The sequence below is a fragment of the Brachionichthys hirsutus genome, chromosome 3 (genome assembly GCF_040956055.1).
Source record: "Brachionichthys hirsutus isolate HB-005 chromosome 3, CSIRO-AGI_Bhir_v1, whole genome shotgun sequence".
In the NCBI taxonomy this organism is placed as follows: domain Eukaryota; kingdom Metazoa; phylum Chordata; class Actinopteri; order Lophiiformes; family Brachionichthyidae; genus Brachionichthys; species Brachionichthys hirsutus.
Window position 1 is genome coordinate 12,237,180 of NC_090899.1, and position 15,330 is coordinate 12,252,509.

General features: G+C 44.7%; 1 protein-coding gene across 1 annotated transcript in view; it reads left to right on the forward strand.

The window, feature by feature from the left end:
- Positions 1–15,330, forward strand: part of znf407 (zinc finger protein 407) — a 126,563-nt gene that overhangs the window by 43,013 nt on the left and 68,220 nt on the right. The window contains exon 4 of the mRNA XM_068758761.1: positions 12,130–12,204. Within this exon, the coding sequence (XP_068614862.1) occupies positions 12,130–12,204 (75 nt within the window). The remainder of the gene's footprint in view (positions 1–12,129; positions 12,205–15,330) is intronic.

A 15,330-nucleotide genomic window follows, 5' to 3' on the forward strand; every position in this document is an offset into this window, starting at 1 on the left:
TTGGTTCATGGACGGCGCTCATGTGTTCACTGTGCCTTCATGTAAAAGAGACGGCGCTGCGTCCATCTGCAGGGCTGGCTGTTTCCTCAACGCTTCACCCGTTCACGCTTCGCTTCATGAAAGTATTCAGGCCCGTTGCTATAGTTTGCACACACATTATGTCCTGCAGAGGTTGAACGCACACACATTTCAAGGTTAGTCCCCAATTCAGCTCAGACCAGCTCACAAATAATAGTCAATAAAATTGATCTTTCCATGTTTTTATAACTCTGCTCGTATTTTCCCTTCCTCCCTCCCTCCCTCCCTCACTCCACTCTCCTTTGCTTCTGTCCTTCTCTTTTCATCTTAGCCGGATAAGTCTGCCTCGACTGCCAAGAGCACCGAGTATCACTGCTTCCTTCCTACCCCCTCCTCTCATGTTCTTCTCCCAGTGCACTGAAGCCATGTCGCAATTTCTCAGGGAGTTTTGATGCCTGGATGTCTCCTGTCCGGGCCCATCTCGTCTGAGCTGCAGGGCTGGCTCTATGCGATCTGAACTTCGCTGCCTCGCTGCAGGTCAGCCTTCACGGCCGATTAGTGTCGAAGCGCCACTTTGGTCACAAGTTGTCGGGAGCGCTTATCGTGAAGATCAACAGCGATCAGTCTCGCTGCTGCGCTCCCTCTGTCTGCATCTCCTCCCTCTTTCTCTTCCCTTTTTGTTTTCTGCCCTCTCCCCTTTTGGCATTACCCCCTCCCCCCTCCGTGTATATTTCCCCCCTCAAATCACCATATTTCCATCTACATCTCATCATTGTCATCCTTCTTTCTTCCACCTTCCCCCTCTTGCTACATCCAAACAGTCTAAAAATATTTTTCCTCCAAACATCTCCTCTTGTTGAAAATCCTCATGAGCTCTTGAGGATTTGAAATCTTAAGCAGTGAGATTAGGAAAGTATTGTTTGAACTGATTCAATCTGAGCAGTTCATGTGATTTCTGACTTGCAGGGTCGGTTTCTGTGTTTTTGCCATAAGAGCAGGGGATTATGTGTCATACTCTTGTCGTGCCTGCTATTTAATACTTTCCTTACCCATTTGGTTTGGCTTCCGCAACATCCATTTTTGAACTATATACCCTTCATATTTCTGCTTTTCCTTTAGTAATAACAAATGATGTAGCACTCGAGGTTCACATCTTATTTCATGCAAACAAATGAGCGTGCTTTTCAAGTTAGCAAATTAATAACCAACCCATTCACTATCAACTCTGTATCGGCCTGCACAGCGCTGTGTCCTGTATGTCCGGTTCAGGAGACATAGATTCAGTTTATTTATTCCAATCCCCCCCCCATCCATCCTTCTCTCGGTGTCTCTGTGCCGTCAGGCCTCGTCTGCAGCGAGAGTCCAGACGAGTCATGTTTGACTTGTCAGTGCGGCTGCTAGTGTCAGTGTTTGGAGCTGCCGGTCTCTCTGACAGCGCTGGAGGGGCTGCTGGTCCTAGCAGAGTGCAGCCGTCACTCCGTGACACGCACCGTGACACGCTCCGTGTCACCGATCCCCTCCGTCTGGTGACACGGTGCCCATCCCCTCATCTTCGCCCACCCCCGAGCCAGTGGCCTTTTCACTGCCAGACTGCACTCACTCCCTCGCTGAAGTCTTCTGTGGGCGTTGACCTACATGTTGGATGGATGGATGGATAGATAGACGGTCTCTGTGCACAGCAGGACTAAATATGTCTGTGATTTAATCTGGCCTCGGCGTCTGCAGCAGTGACAAATGGATGCTCACTATGAAACCCCCTCATCCAAGAGACAGTATTAGTTTTTTGCTTTAATTACCAGCAGCAGTAATGTTTCCTATCCATAACTGTCGGCCTGCTAGAATGCAGCCTGGCAGAGGGGTGAGGGCCTTGTCTCTTTTCTCAGTGGGCCTACTGTCCCCCCACCCACCCCAATCCGTCTATCCTCTTTCCCTTCCTCCTCCTCATCCTCCTCCCCATCCCCTATATGCCCACCACATCTTTCATTTCAATATTTCAATATTTATGCCTCATCTGAGAAAGTTCAAAGTCACAGTAAGGAGGCATAACTTCCTCCCGCCGCGATGGCGCAGAACCCTGCCTGGTGGACAGCGGAGGCGGGGCAGTTAATGGCTGACCTGTCCTCTTCTGCGATTGTCACTGGTGACAGAAGCAAAAGACAGACAGCTACAACGTGGGTGTTAGATATAGGTAATTACCCTCGCCGAAGGGGAGGCGAGGGTATTGCAATGGGGTCCGTTTGTCTGTCTGTCTTTGTTTGTTTGTTTATTTGTCTGTCTGTCCGTGCGCATAAGTCAAAAACTAGTAACCCAATCGACTTGAAAGCTTTACACAAGCAAGGTTCTGTCCGTGGCTCGGTCCTCCCCGAGAATGCCGTTGATCCGGATCTGGATCCAGATTCTAGAATTATTTTTACATGAAAAGGAATTGTGCCTGTGCTGTAACATGGGAGTGTCACTTTAAGAGGGAGGGACACGAATGGCATGATGGGAAAAAGAGTCCAGAAGGTGTCTTATAGTACGTTCCGGAGCAGCAAGCTCGAGCAGGTTTGCCCCCTCTGATCCGGAAGCCCTGTTTACTGTCTCACAAGATCGAATAGTCTTTTGGAGGCGAGGGTCTGCAATCTCTGATTGTCTTTCTAGTTTAAACTTAAATTAGTGTGATCCTAGTATTTTTTTTTTCATTTTGATTTTTGTCACAAATCATTTTGAATGTGTGAAAATAATTAGAAAGTTCTATTTTTTAGAATCTAGGCCAGGCATGGGCAAACCCAGGCCCGGGGGCCATATGCGGCCCGTTGGTCTTTTTAATCCGGCCCGCCAAACTTGTCCAAATTATATCATTAAATAAAATTGTATTATAATTAAACCTCATTCATTTGACCTTTTCCCTGTAATGCTACATGTAAAAGGCCAAATCCTTTAATGCAATAGCTTTCATGTGTCATTTATATTAGCTCACACAAATACTCCATACATCTGTGCTTGGTCCGGCCCCCCTGTCAAATTTTAGAACCTATTGTGGCCCGCGAGTCAAAAAGTTTGCCCACCCCTGATCTAGGCTGAAGCTTATATCAGTCATGTAGTATGACACAAAGCTGGGTACCCTTAGCCAATATTAGCCTGCACACCATGTAGCCCTTCAAAGGTCCAGGGGTCCCATGGGTTCCTTCTGGGGATGTGATATGCATGTCTGAGTCCGTGTCTCTGTACAAAAAACATTTTCTGTTGGTCTCACTGACCATCCGTTTGCAAAATCCAGAGCCAGGATTAATAAATGAAAGTGTCTGACAAGGCCGTCCTTTGCCATAAAGATCATTGACAGCCGCCGTCTGGTAATAGATTAGCCTAATTACAGCGTCCCTGAGTTTAGATCACAACGTCACGTACTCAGCCTGTCGCTCTAATAGGCATTACAGCCACTACTCCCCACTCCCCTCCTGTTAATGTACAGTTGTAAAGACAAAAAGAAGAAAAACCAAAAGGAAAAGGTCGTCCTCATTTGCATGTAAGCCTTCATTAGAATATGCGAATATGCAAAGAACCGGGGCCGGTGCTTTGGATGTGCAGGTGATGAATGGCCAGTGCGTTGCAGAGCAGGCCGAGATAGAGGCTTTGTCACCCCTCATCTGCATACCATGCTTTATTTACTTATTTATTTATTCAGTCATTTATTTGAGTGCGAGCACTCTGTGATACATCTTGCGTCTGAGGAGGATCTTTGCTTTGTGCCCCCCCACCATCCCTCCCCACTCTCACACAATTCGGTAAGGCTTTATTAAATGGCTGAATCGGGCTCTATTTGCCGTCAGAGAGAGGGAAAAAAATGAAATGTTTGTATGGCTCTAAATCTTTTCTTTTTTTATGCGCATTTCAACCACAACATAAACAAGACATCATTAAAGGCGGAAATCTCTGATTGGCTGTTTGTTGTGCGGTGATTCAACCTGTAGAGCGTTGGAGAGCGTCAGTGGAGGTGAGGCCAGGACTCATTTAAGTGAAGCTTTGCAGAAGGTTTTTCATCGAGGGGAGGGGTGTGTGCGGTGGGATGGCGTTTGAGGGGTGGGGAGGGGGCGAGTTTCTAGAGAGAGAGAAACTCTTCACTCTTCTCTGTTGCCGGGGCGGCAGATGGTGGGTGTCAAGACAACGGCAGCAATAGCCAAACAAAGACATCCTTTGTGTGTGTGTGTGTGTGTGTGTGTGTGTGTGTGTACCTTTTGAGAAGTGTGCTAGCTTTGAGTAGGAGGTAACAGCATCTATAATACCACTTGAACAGTGCATTGTATAAATTTAAGCTACTTTCGAAGTACTTTCACTCAATCTCTGGAAGGTCTGTTGTTTTATTTGGCTCCAGACAGCTGACACCTCGCTGAGGAACTACGCAAAAAGTTACGGAGAAAGTACTTATTTCTACTTGTCAAATTTGCCATTCAAGTTTTCGTACGCTGCATGTAAGCTTTCTCTTGGCACTATATTTCCTCTCCATCAACATTTGCGTTTTATTTTTAGCCTAATAAGTCGGTCTTTGATGGGATCGCTGCATATTAGATTAGTACTGTAGTGGTTTATTTTGCTCCTTTGGAGTGTGACCTTAGCTGCCCTTGGTGGAGGCGGGAGGATAATGAGAGTGGTAGCTGGCCGACAGACAGGTCTGACATCCCAGCTATGCCCTTCACTCAGCTGGGTGAGGAGAAAACGTCAATACAGAGGCCTTATGTTTTATGGATTATCTGCTTTAGCGAAACTATAGTGAGAGAAATACAACTCTCACTTGTCATGTTGCCTCGGTTCTTTGTAATGTGTGAGGCGCTCACAAAAACAACAACAGTCACAATTAGAGGCTGTCTCCTTTCCTTTTCCCCCTCCAGTTTTTCACCCCTCTCTCTTCCAGTCGCTCAGGTTAGAACAAGATAACACAGTGTTCTTTGATTTTCGAAATCTACCTCATTTTAAAGCCTCATGGTTTTTGGTTTTGGACATGTGTGTTTTTATTTTACTAGATCTTTGCAGATGCAGCGTAGTCGTGTGTCCGGAACAAAGCGTATAGACATCCTTTGCGAATTAAACATCTCTATGCCTCAATATTTTTGTAAATTTGTTTTCACTTCCGAAATTTAATAATTTATTTTGATCACGCCTTCCCCTTGGCTCATCCCCCCCCCCCCCCCCCCTCTCTCTCTCTTTCTTCACTGACTTTTTCATACATTTAATTTGTTCTCAGAGGACAGGCAGACTGTACTGTAAACAGACTGAATAAATCATGTTTGGGCTTTTTTTTCTTCTCCTTTTATTGTGGGAGGGGGAGCATCAGGGATACTGTTGGTTTTTATCCCCAGGAGGCAAAGGGGAGGCTTGCCGTTGTAAACGAACCCAAGTGGAGCCCTGTTATCCACAGTTTAATCTGCCCACCAGGGGCCAGAGAGAGGTCGGGGGCATCGTCACAGCTCCTGGTCTCTGAAGGAGCGGCAAGTGTGTGGAGGTGAACAGAGGTGAGACGGGTGGCTGGCGTCTTTCCTCTCAGTTTAACTCTTTAATTTCAGGCCTTCTTTTTTGGTTATGTTGTGACGCTGCTTTCAATGTCAGTCATCAATTGGGGAAAAAATGGTCAGTTACGAATATTTGCATTTGACTGACTGATTAGAAATATTAAGCCTTAAAAAAAATTAATATACTGGTGTATATATATATGTATATATACCTCCAAATAAGTAATTTCAGTTTATCAGCAGCGATTTCAATGTGTAAATCTCAACAGGAAAGCAAACACCTTTTGGTTTAAGGAGCCTCTTATACAACTGGCTGCAGTCTGTCCTTTAACGGCTTCCTGTGATGCTTTAAGTGCTTCTAACCTACAAAGAACACTTTTTTGACACTCCAGATACTACATATGATTTAATGCATTAATGGCATTGGTCATATTTTGCCATTTTTATGTTATCAAATTTATGAAACTATATTCAGGGATGTATAATATTTTTTCTTGAAGCTAGATTTGATGCCAAAACAACCTTAATAATATTGAGAGCAGAAGAAGACAGATGGGATCTTTTTTTTTTAATATTCCTGCTCCTCATCCTATACCTCTTCACCCAGCATACACCACACACACCTAAGGAGACCTTATAAACATAAGGAAACCTGCATTACAAATTACTGCACATCAGAGAAATTGTGCAGCAAGCTTTTTAAAATACCAGCGCTGCCAGTGAGGCGCTTTGTAATTTATCCCTTCACGGCTTTTAGCGGCACCGTGCAATGTTTGATTTATTTGGTTTAAGAGAAGTTTTGTTTAGAGAGATAATGAGCAGGACTTCTCTTTAATGATTTAACACGGAGCGGTGGAAAGGAGAAGGGGAAAGAAAGCACATGTATTTTTCATATCTTTAACTGCACTGCAGAGAGGAAGGGAAGGAAGGAGAGAGAGATGCATTAGCAGGAGAAGCCAACGGTCTTTAACAGCCAGCGTTTTTGATTCATTTTGTTTTGCTGTGTAAAATGAGACGTCCTTACCTTACACCACGGCAGTATTTTAATATGTTATATGTGTTTAATTTAAACTATTTCCCGTCCTCAGAGCTGATAATGCCTTCTCCATTCTTTCCATAAAGTACCCCGTATATATGCTGATTCCACACAATATGGCAGCTCCTGCAAGTCTATTTTGAAGTACCGTATCCACTTGTATAAGTGTCTGCACTTGTTCTTTATGCACCGCTCCTTTCATCATTACACCAAATACAGTATTATTCCTTCTTGTTCAGCATTTTCAAGTTTCTCCCCTCACTTAGGATTTAAATCCTAAATTAAAGCAGTTAATTAGAAAATATAATGATGCTGAGTAGAATAATCTGCAAACAGTGCAATGACGCTCAGAGCTCGGGGCTCTGCAACACTGAAACTGCCATTGGCGCATAACGATGGTGATATCAATAATAGATTACTTCATCAATCGCTGTTCTCTTGAAGATGGAAATGCGCTGTTGGGAAGGGACTGAATTTTTAGTTTTCATTATTATAATTTTTTTTCCCCCACCCGCCCTCCCTTTCCAGTCGCTTGAAAATGTCTGATTCATCTCACATTAGGGTGTGCTATGCATAAGTGCAGGTAGAACTTGCTCTCCCTCTAAATGATCCTTTAATGGAACAGTGTGCACTGGAGCTGGGAGCTCTATGGGGCGCTGCCACCGTCGATGAGAACCTCGCCTCAATCAATCCGTCAAGCCCCATCACCTGCCTCAGCAGATGATCCAAAAACCCCTTTGGAGAGGCAAAGTGAGCTTTTTATGTACCTCCTCTAAGACTAGGACACACACACACACTTCTCACTTCACAAGTGAGAGGTGTCCGTTTCATTGAGAGGCTTGACGTTGATCAGCTCTTGGAGAAACACTTGGCCTCTCTTTTATTTTTATCAAGATCATCTTAGAATAGATCAAGTGCCTGCTTCGCTCTGGCACACGCAGGCATGGAAACAAAATCAATTCAGATGTTTTATTTATTTATTATTCTTTTTTTTTTCCTGCCTGGTATCTGTTACATTATGGGATGCTTCCATAAGCGGATCTCTTGGAAGCCCAAGCAATATTGATGCAAAGTCGCCTCTTGCTTCCGTCAAACGAAACGACAGCAACACAAACTGCATCCGCCCCGCTTCTCTCCCTGGTTCACATTCACTCCAGCTTATCCAGATACTCCATCAGGAGTTTTCATATTCCTTCATTTCCTCTCGTCCTCTCCCGTGGCTTTTCTTTCTCCATCCTTCCATCACCATCTATCTCCACATCAGCAAATTTGACACCGCATTTGGTTCAGCCCTTCACCGCGATAGTCCTGCTTGTAGAACATCCATTAAACTAAAGCGTGTAGGCTCAGCAGAATCCTTCCTTCCCTTAGTCCTCGTTCTTGAGGTCTGCCCGTCTGTCTCTTTTCCTGTCAATAAATGTCTTAAATGTCTTATCTCCTGACTTCTTGTTCCTGTCTGTCTGTCTGTCTGTCTGTCTGACATGTCGGCAGCTGTCTCAGCACTCCAGGGTTGCTGTCAGCCAAGTGTTGCTTTCTGTTCTTCTGTCAGTTCACCTGTCTGTCAAAGCTTCTCAGATTAAATGTGTCAATTTAACTCCCTGTTTTCCGCTTCCTCGGGATAAGTTTATAAAAGAGTAAACAAGGGGCAAAAACATTGTGCTTTTATAGAAGAGTGAATTAATTGTGGCAGGGGGAAATGTTCTTTCTGATACAATGCATCAGGCTCTTCAGTGGTGAGTATAGACCAGAGGTGAGCCTTCAGATATGAAACGTGTGTGTAGCATTAGTTGTGGTGTCTTGGCAGAAAAAAAAAACTTTCCTTAAAAAATTAAGAGCCCATTTCTGAAAGGTTTGATAATATTCTTTGCAGAAGAAGAAGGTTGGAAAATGTCAGAAAAGGAAAGACGGAGGAAACGGGGAAACAACAGAGGCAAACGGGGAGGGACTTATGCACAAAGAGAGTAGATAGAACAAGATGTGTGAGCAGAGAACTGGATGAGAGGAGGCCATATTGATACAAGTGGTAGGAAGAAGGAGAGATTGAAGCGAGGGGAGATGGCAAAGGAGGGAGCAGAGGGGAGCGCTACCTGCTGCTGATGGCAGTCAGAGTCAGTGAGGGATGGCGGGCGATCCAGCTGTGACATTAAAGCAGCAGGTGGAGGCCATCATTAGGACCGGCACAGGAGGCTGGATGAGCCTGCTCTCTCATTTCTCTGGGGCCCTCTGGACCACCGAAGAGAGTCTGAGCATGTTTGTGCTCCTCCAAAAGAGCCGGAGCATGGTCCCTTAACTTCAGAGCTCATCTTCGCCTCATGGGGGCCCTTTTCTTCCCCAGGTCTCAGCAGCGATGCTCAGGGAAGGATGAGTGGTTCCTGCAAATGGTAGCTCTCTGCTAATGGTTTTAATTACAACAAGGATATTTGATTTGTTTTAATCCAAATAATTTACTTCATAGCATTTCCACTGTTGGATTCCTGCTATGCCCCCCCCCCCCCCCCCAGCAGGCACCAAACTCAACATTCAATTGTTTTCAAAGTGAAAACTATTAGGAGGAATTATACCAATACTTGTCTCCTGCACCCATAGCTGTTAGAATCTCTGAAATCCATCTGTTCCGTGTCTGAAAAGTGTCTGACATCTCGATGACTAACATTTCCAAGCCATTTCGTTTCTTGCATCTGATTCCGTCCGTTATTACAATATTAATGCGGAGATGTCAAAAGTTACTTTCAGAGCAGATTGTCTCAGCATAGCAGCTGAAAGTAGCTACAAAAGTTGGCAAAGTATGTCATGTCTGACCCGGCTTTATCCCAGCATGCCTTGTGCACAGCTCTCGGGAGTGGGTGCATCATTGTTAGGGGTGTTGGGCTACGGTACTGTTGCTCCGGGCCTTTTCTTAGATCTCCCATCCTTTCCGGACCTGTGGATGGGCCTATCCAGGAACACCATTAGGCAAATGAAGTTGTTTGTATCAAATATTGACATGTTATCTCTTCATCATCAGGCGGCGAGAGGGAAGAGAGAGAGAAAGATTGTAAGTGTGGGTAATTGAGCCGTGTCTCCCCTGCTTATCGGTAAAGCTCCGGCACGTCACGGACCTAACGAGCTGTGGCGCGCCGATTAGTTTGAAGGGAAAGTCGAACGTGAAACACCAGAGCCTCCGTCTTTCTTTTTTATATGCCTGCAATGGATATTATGAGCCTCCCTGGAGGGCAGAGGCACAGCCTTATTAGTTCAATTCATGGGTTGGGGGGGGATTGATATGGATGAATGGCAGATTAAAGTATCCTTTTGTTACAATAACCATCATGGCTGATGTTTCGGGCTGATGATGGAGCCCAAGGCAGCAGGAGGACAAGCTGAGGTCTTGACCTGTAAGGGAGAGGATGCACACACACACGCACACACACACACTAAAAGCAGGGGGCTTATTACACACTCCTTAAACAGATGGCTTTGCCCCTTTAACATTTAGATACGGGATAAATCTGTGTGCTGGTGTGTGTTTATTCATGAGAGGGAGGCTACATGCGGATGCCCGTTTCTGCTAGTAACGTCTCATTTGTCTGAGTTTGTAGAAATATATAGTGTGTGTGTGTGTGTGTAGATCGTATTCCTTATCAAGAACAGTACTTTGGCTGCATTAGATAATCCTATGGTGAATTACTCATTGTGATTGTGTTATCAGCACCATTTGTGTGTATAATTATATTTAAAAATTTCCTTTCGTGCATGGCTATTTGGGGCTGAGCCTGTTGTTATTGTGAATTTTTTGATTTTTTTGTGCATATTAACATCCCTGTGCGTGTGTGTGTGTGCGTGTGGGTGCACACACACCCTGTGCCAGGTGTTTCCACAGGGCATTACCCATCTTGCACTCGTGCCACTGTGAGAATAATCCAGTGAAAAATGGGCGAGATGAGAATCTCACAACATGCCAGTTTGATTTGTACCCCTTGCTATCAAAGAATGCTAATTAAAATCATATTTTGCATATGTCTTGTCTTTCATGCGCATATGCAAATTACCCCTGTTGCCTTTCAGCACTCTGTAATTAGGTTTATGAAGGACAGCTGTAATACATAATTAACAGAAATGTTTGCAAGCTCTTTTTTTCCTCCCCGTCTAAACAAAGCGTGAAGTGTTCGAAGGCTTTGATTTCTCTAAAGTCTACAATATATATTGATACATTCTTTTAACCCCCTCGCCCTCTCAAATTGTTGTGTTTGCTTATTTATAGATGAAGCCGTCAGTCAGAGGCACTTCCAACAGGCCAGAGAAGCTCAGCATTTTGATCTCACATTCTCCCTGATTGGAGCATACGCGATTTAGGACGAGAAAATGTGGAGTGGTGATAGCAAGGCAAAACTGTGGAACATGTTTGAATATTTATATGGTAGTCTTGGTTAGCATCGGCCTCAGGGGCCTCAGTGACGGCCGGGACTCTGGAGGCCGCGATGCGATGGAGGACACAGCCATGTGTGTGCGTCCAGACGGTTGACGTGCAGCCACATAAATGGTGAAATAACTATGCTCTTATGAAAGTTGGAAGGATGTCTTCAGAAAGCCCCAATTAGATTTGAGCTGTTTAAAAATAAAAATAATAAAAAGTAATGACTTACTTTGAATGAAAGGCAAACCTCCATAAAAGGAGTGATAGGAGGAGCGACCCGAAGGTGGAACCAAAGCGAGTCCCGACCGCACGGCGCTCGGTTTAGCTCCTTCTGCCTCTTTCATGTAGCTCCATCCTCAGCTGTCTGATGTGGTCGTTGTACCATAATGGGAAGTGATGGGTGCTAAATGAAAAGGCCAGGGGATGAAAACACTGGTGAAGCGGCTTAGACGTCAGAGTAGTTAGTTCTGTCATCCCTTCATTATGTTTTCATATGCTGTTTGGAAGACATGCTAAACTCGGGGCCCTCAACAAAGTCAGGACATTGTGGTCACCGTCGAGCTATAGCGCCGTAGTATTTTTGTGATTGCCTTAGACTGCCTGCACTGGAGATGCATGTGCATTTGAATCCTTGCATGTGGATGCGTATTTGTTTGACACATTGATGTTTAACATGTGGAAATATTTGGGTAGATCCTCATTCATTCTTCAGTTTGGCGGAAAAGGTGCCCGTAAAACAAATATTCTCAAATTCTCGAGTCCTGTTGTGGCACAGAGTTTGCATTTGAACTTGTGTCTGTTTGGCTTGTCCGTCCTCCGAACTCAAAGAAGATTTTGCAACCTAAATACTTGTTATGTTAAAACTGATTTGTGTTTGAAAGGCTCTACCATGGGAGTTGTGGAAGGAGACGGAATAAAGAACACAGGCATCTGTCTTGTTTCTCATTGTTTGACTTGGTGTCAAACTAAAATGTAATTTTAAGGAAATTAGATTAATGCTCATTTCATGTCATGTCTTTTCTCGCTCCCCTGTTCTGTCATAATCTTTTGGAAATATGGTAAATATTCACTGCGGCGATGCACTCAGAGCAGCAGAAGAAGAGTAGTTCGGATGAACTGGTCGAATCCTCCTGTAAAACACAAGCTGTAGATCGCATTGATGCTACTGTGTGAATAATCCTTGCTCTTTGTGTGTTCAGATGGGCCTTCGTGATGAAGAAGCACCTCAGCACCCACATGCTGGGAAAACATGGAGTCGGACAGCGTAAGGATAGGTAGGTTTAAAGCTTACATGGTGCAATCAGGCTCTAAAAAGGCACATTCAAGAGCATGGTAAATTCAAGTACATTCATGACAGGAAGAATTAGATGTGTGTCCCTGTCCTGTGTCCCGACCTATCAGTATTTGTTTGCCTGTTTGAGGAATGAGAGATACAGCAGGCAGTTAATTCAAGGTTCCTGGAGGATGACTCCTGTAACCCCGACAGAGGCCTGCATGCTTTTAAGCAGACCGTCCGCACTAATTACAGTAAATTTCCAGTTAAATATAACTTGAGATCCTCCCTTTTCCTAATGAGTTAAATGGCTTTCAGTCATTCCCTCTGCCTCTGTTTCTTGCTCACATCCCTTCTTCCTGTCAAACTTTATCTGACTCCCTCCCTCATCTCACTCTCTGCTCTTCCAGCTTGAATTAAGGATGAATGATGTTTCTTTTACCATTTTTGTCTGCGTATGGGAGAGAGTGTTTTCTGTCTATGTGTGTAATGTCTCCCGCTTGGCCCTGTCTATCATAAGCAGAGCCCTGCTGTCAGTGTGTGTGTGTGTGTGTTGCATTGTGTATGTGTGTGAAAAAGAAAGATGAGGAGAAGAAGTTGCAAAGCACCCCCCCCCCCCCCCCCCCACACACACACACACCCTGACAAGCCAAAACGAGACGTTAAACACCTCTCAATCTGTCACGCGAGCTGCTAAAATAGAAACAGACCCGCTTTTTCATTACTAAGCAGCCAAATTGATAACTTTGACAACATGTGGTATTCGATATGACAAGTGGCTTCAGATATTGAAGTCAGCAGCCGGACCAGAGGCATCTCTGTCTCTCAGATTTTATTAACTAAATTCTCACTGTCAGCTGTTCATCTGAGTTAGATGGAAACTAATCCTCACCCGCTTCAAGTTTCTGTTTCCTTCTTGTTGTTGGCGACCAAACTGACGTCATGCAGCCAGTTTTGTGCTGCTGTGACCCAGGACTTGAAATGATGACCTCCCATTCAGCCATCCGTTGACACGTTCCCACCGGGACAAGAACGAATGCAAAAAAAGGAAAGAAATTAAATACCAAAAAGAACAGGTCAGGCCAACCCCCCCCCCAGTTCAGGTATGACTGGGCTCTATAGACGAGTCAGTGTTGAGGGTTTAGGCAAAGAACCTGCATCACTGCAGTAGAATAGCAACTGAAAATTATCGCAGTGCTAACATAAGTTGTGTGAATGATTTAAAACTTAGTTTCCATAGCCACTTCAGTAATGCTTCATCTTCTTTATGTCTTCCCGGGGCTGGGGTCCTCTCTTCTTCCTTGCCCTAATGCCACTTCAGATTTTTATTATATGATGTATTTTATTGCATTGCTGCTCTCACAAACGGATGTAAAAGGCAAAGGGGGAAAACAAGCGTTTTATATATGTTTTAATCATCGGAGCAGCATTTTCTCATCACGGCTGAACTTTCTGAGACCAAGAAGACGATCGATGTGTGGTGGTTTCTAAAAAACACCAGGCTCCGTAAGAACTGCTCTGAAGTCGGCTCCCATGTGCCGGTATTTTCTGTGTGTTTTCCCCACACTGCACAGCCATAAAGCATTGTGCTACACAGGATGACTGCATCAATCACAGATGTACAAATAATATATGTGAAGTGACTGCTTGTTAATGTAAACCTATTTAAGCCCGCATAGTTATATTTGCGCACGTAAACACTCCAACTGTAAAGTCCCATTCCTGCTGGCATCAAACAATCATTCTTTCATCCCTTGTTTTCTTGTTATTTTTATTGCACTCCTCCGTGCACACTTCAACACACGCCTACTGTACACACAGGCAGACACACACTTTATGCATGCATACTCAGAGGGAGGACGGCCACAAGGTTTGTTCTATTTAAACCTGTAAAACACTGTGTCATCGTTTTCCTGACAGTCCTGCAGACAGAATTTATCTCATCATTAATTAACCATCATATTTCCAACACAGTGCAGCTTAATTAGCACAAGGTCATTGGGGAAGGCTTATTAAGTGGAACAAATTTGGGCAAGTGTAAGAGAGGAGGCAGAGGACAGAGGAGACGGAGAAGGAAAATGGAGGAGTAAGGGAGAGAGAGAAGACAAAAGAGAATAGGCAGAGAGGAGATGAAAGAAGGACAGGAGGAAAGAAATGGATAAGCGTGTGTGTGTGTGTGTGTGTTAGATGGGGGGGGGGGGGGTTAGACATGACAGTGGTTGCTCAAAGATTGATAACCACACCGGTTTTGAAAGCCCAGACTGAGAGACTAGGAAGGGAGAAGGGGGAGTGTGAAGGGGGGTACCTGATTTGGCAACGGGGTCCAGTGAGGGAGGGTGTGGATTGAGAGGCAATGGGGGTTGTTGGGGGAGCCAATTGCAAACATATGCTGGCTGGCAGGCGGCGGGGAGATGGATTGCAGTGGGACAGTGTCAGAGAGGCGGTTTCATCACCATCTCTACGGCCCTGTTCACCTGGTATTTTTAGAACACTAGGGAGATCTGTTAGTCAAAAAGGAAGAGAGGAGGAGGAGCAGGAGGAGGAAGAGATCTGACTAGCTGGAGCTAACGCCACGCTCCACGTAGCCGACCCCCATCTGGGCTCGCTAAGTATTTTTGAGCAGGAGTTCACCTGGTTCAGGGTTTCTAAAGGCTGGTGTCAATGGGTGTCGATCATTTCTGGTATAAATCCTATCAGCGCTAACTTTATTGATCTACGATGGCAAATCTGCCCCCATTTGACCTTTTCTTATATACGGTAGTAAACGGCGTGCAGCCTTAACCAAACACCTTGGCGAGAAGTTATTTGAAAGTAAAGGAAAAAAGCAGCAGTTGAGTTCTCTGAAAATCCGCCTGTACAAAAAAAAAAAGTAGCATCAGAGCAAGTAACGTATTTCTATTTTCTGACTGAAACATTTTCTTTTTACACTAGTGTTGAATACAGGAAGACCACATGGAAAACATGTAACATGTTTCATTATGAAGGGGAAAAAAGGTTCATTTGTGTCATCCAGTCAGTCCAACTATCCGACATGGAGAGAGAGAGAGAGAGAGAGAGAGAGGGAATGAGAGCGGGAGTGAGAGAAAGCTGTGGCACAACTAGGTCTCAATCACGCTGCCGCTTCTCA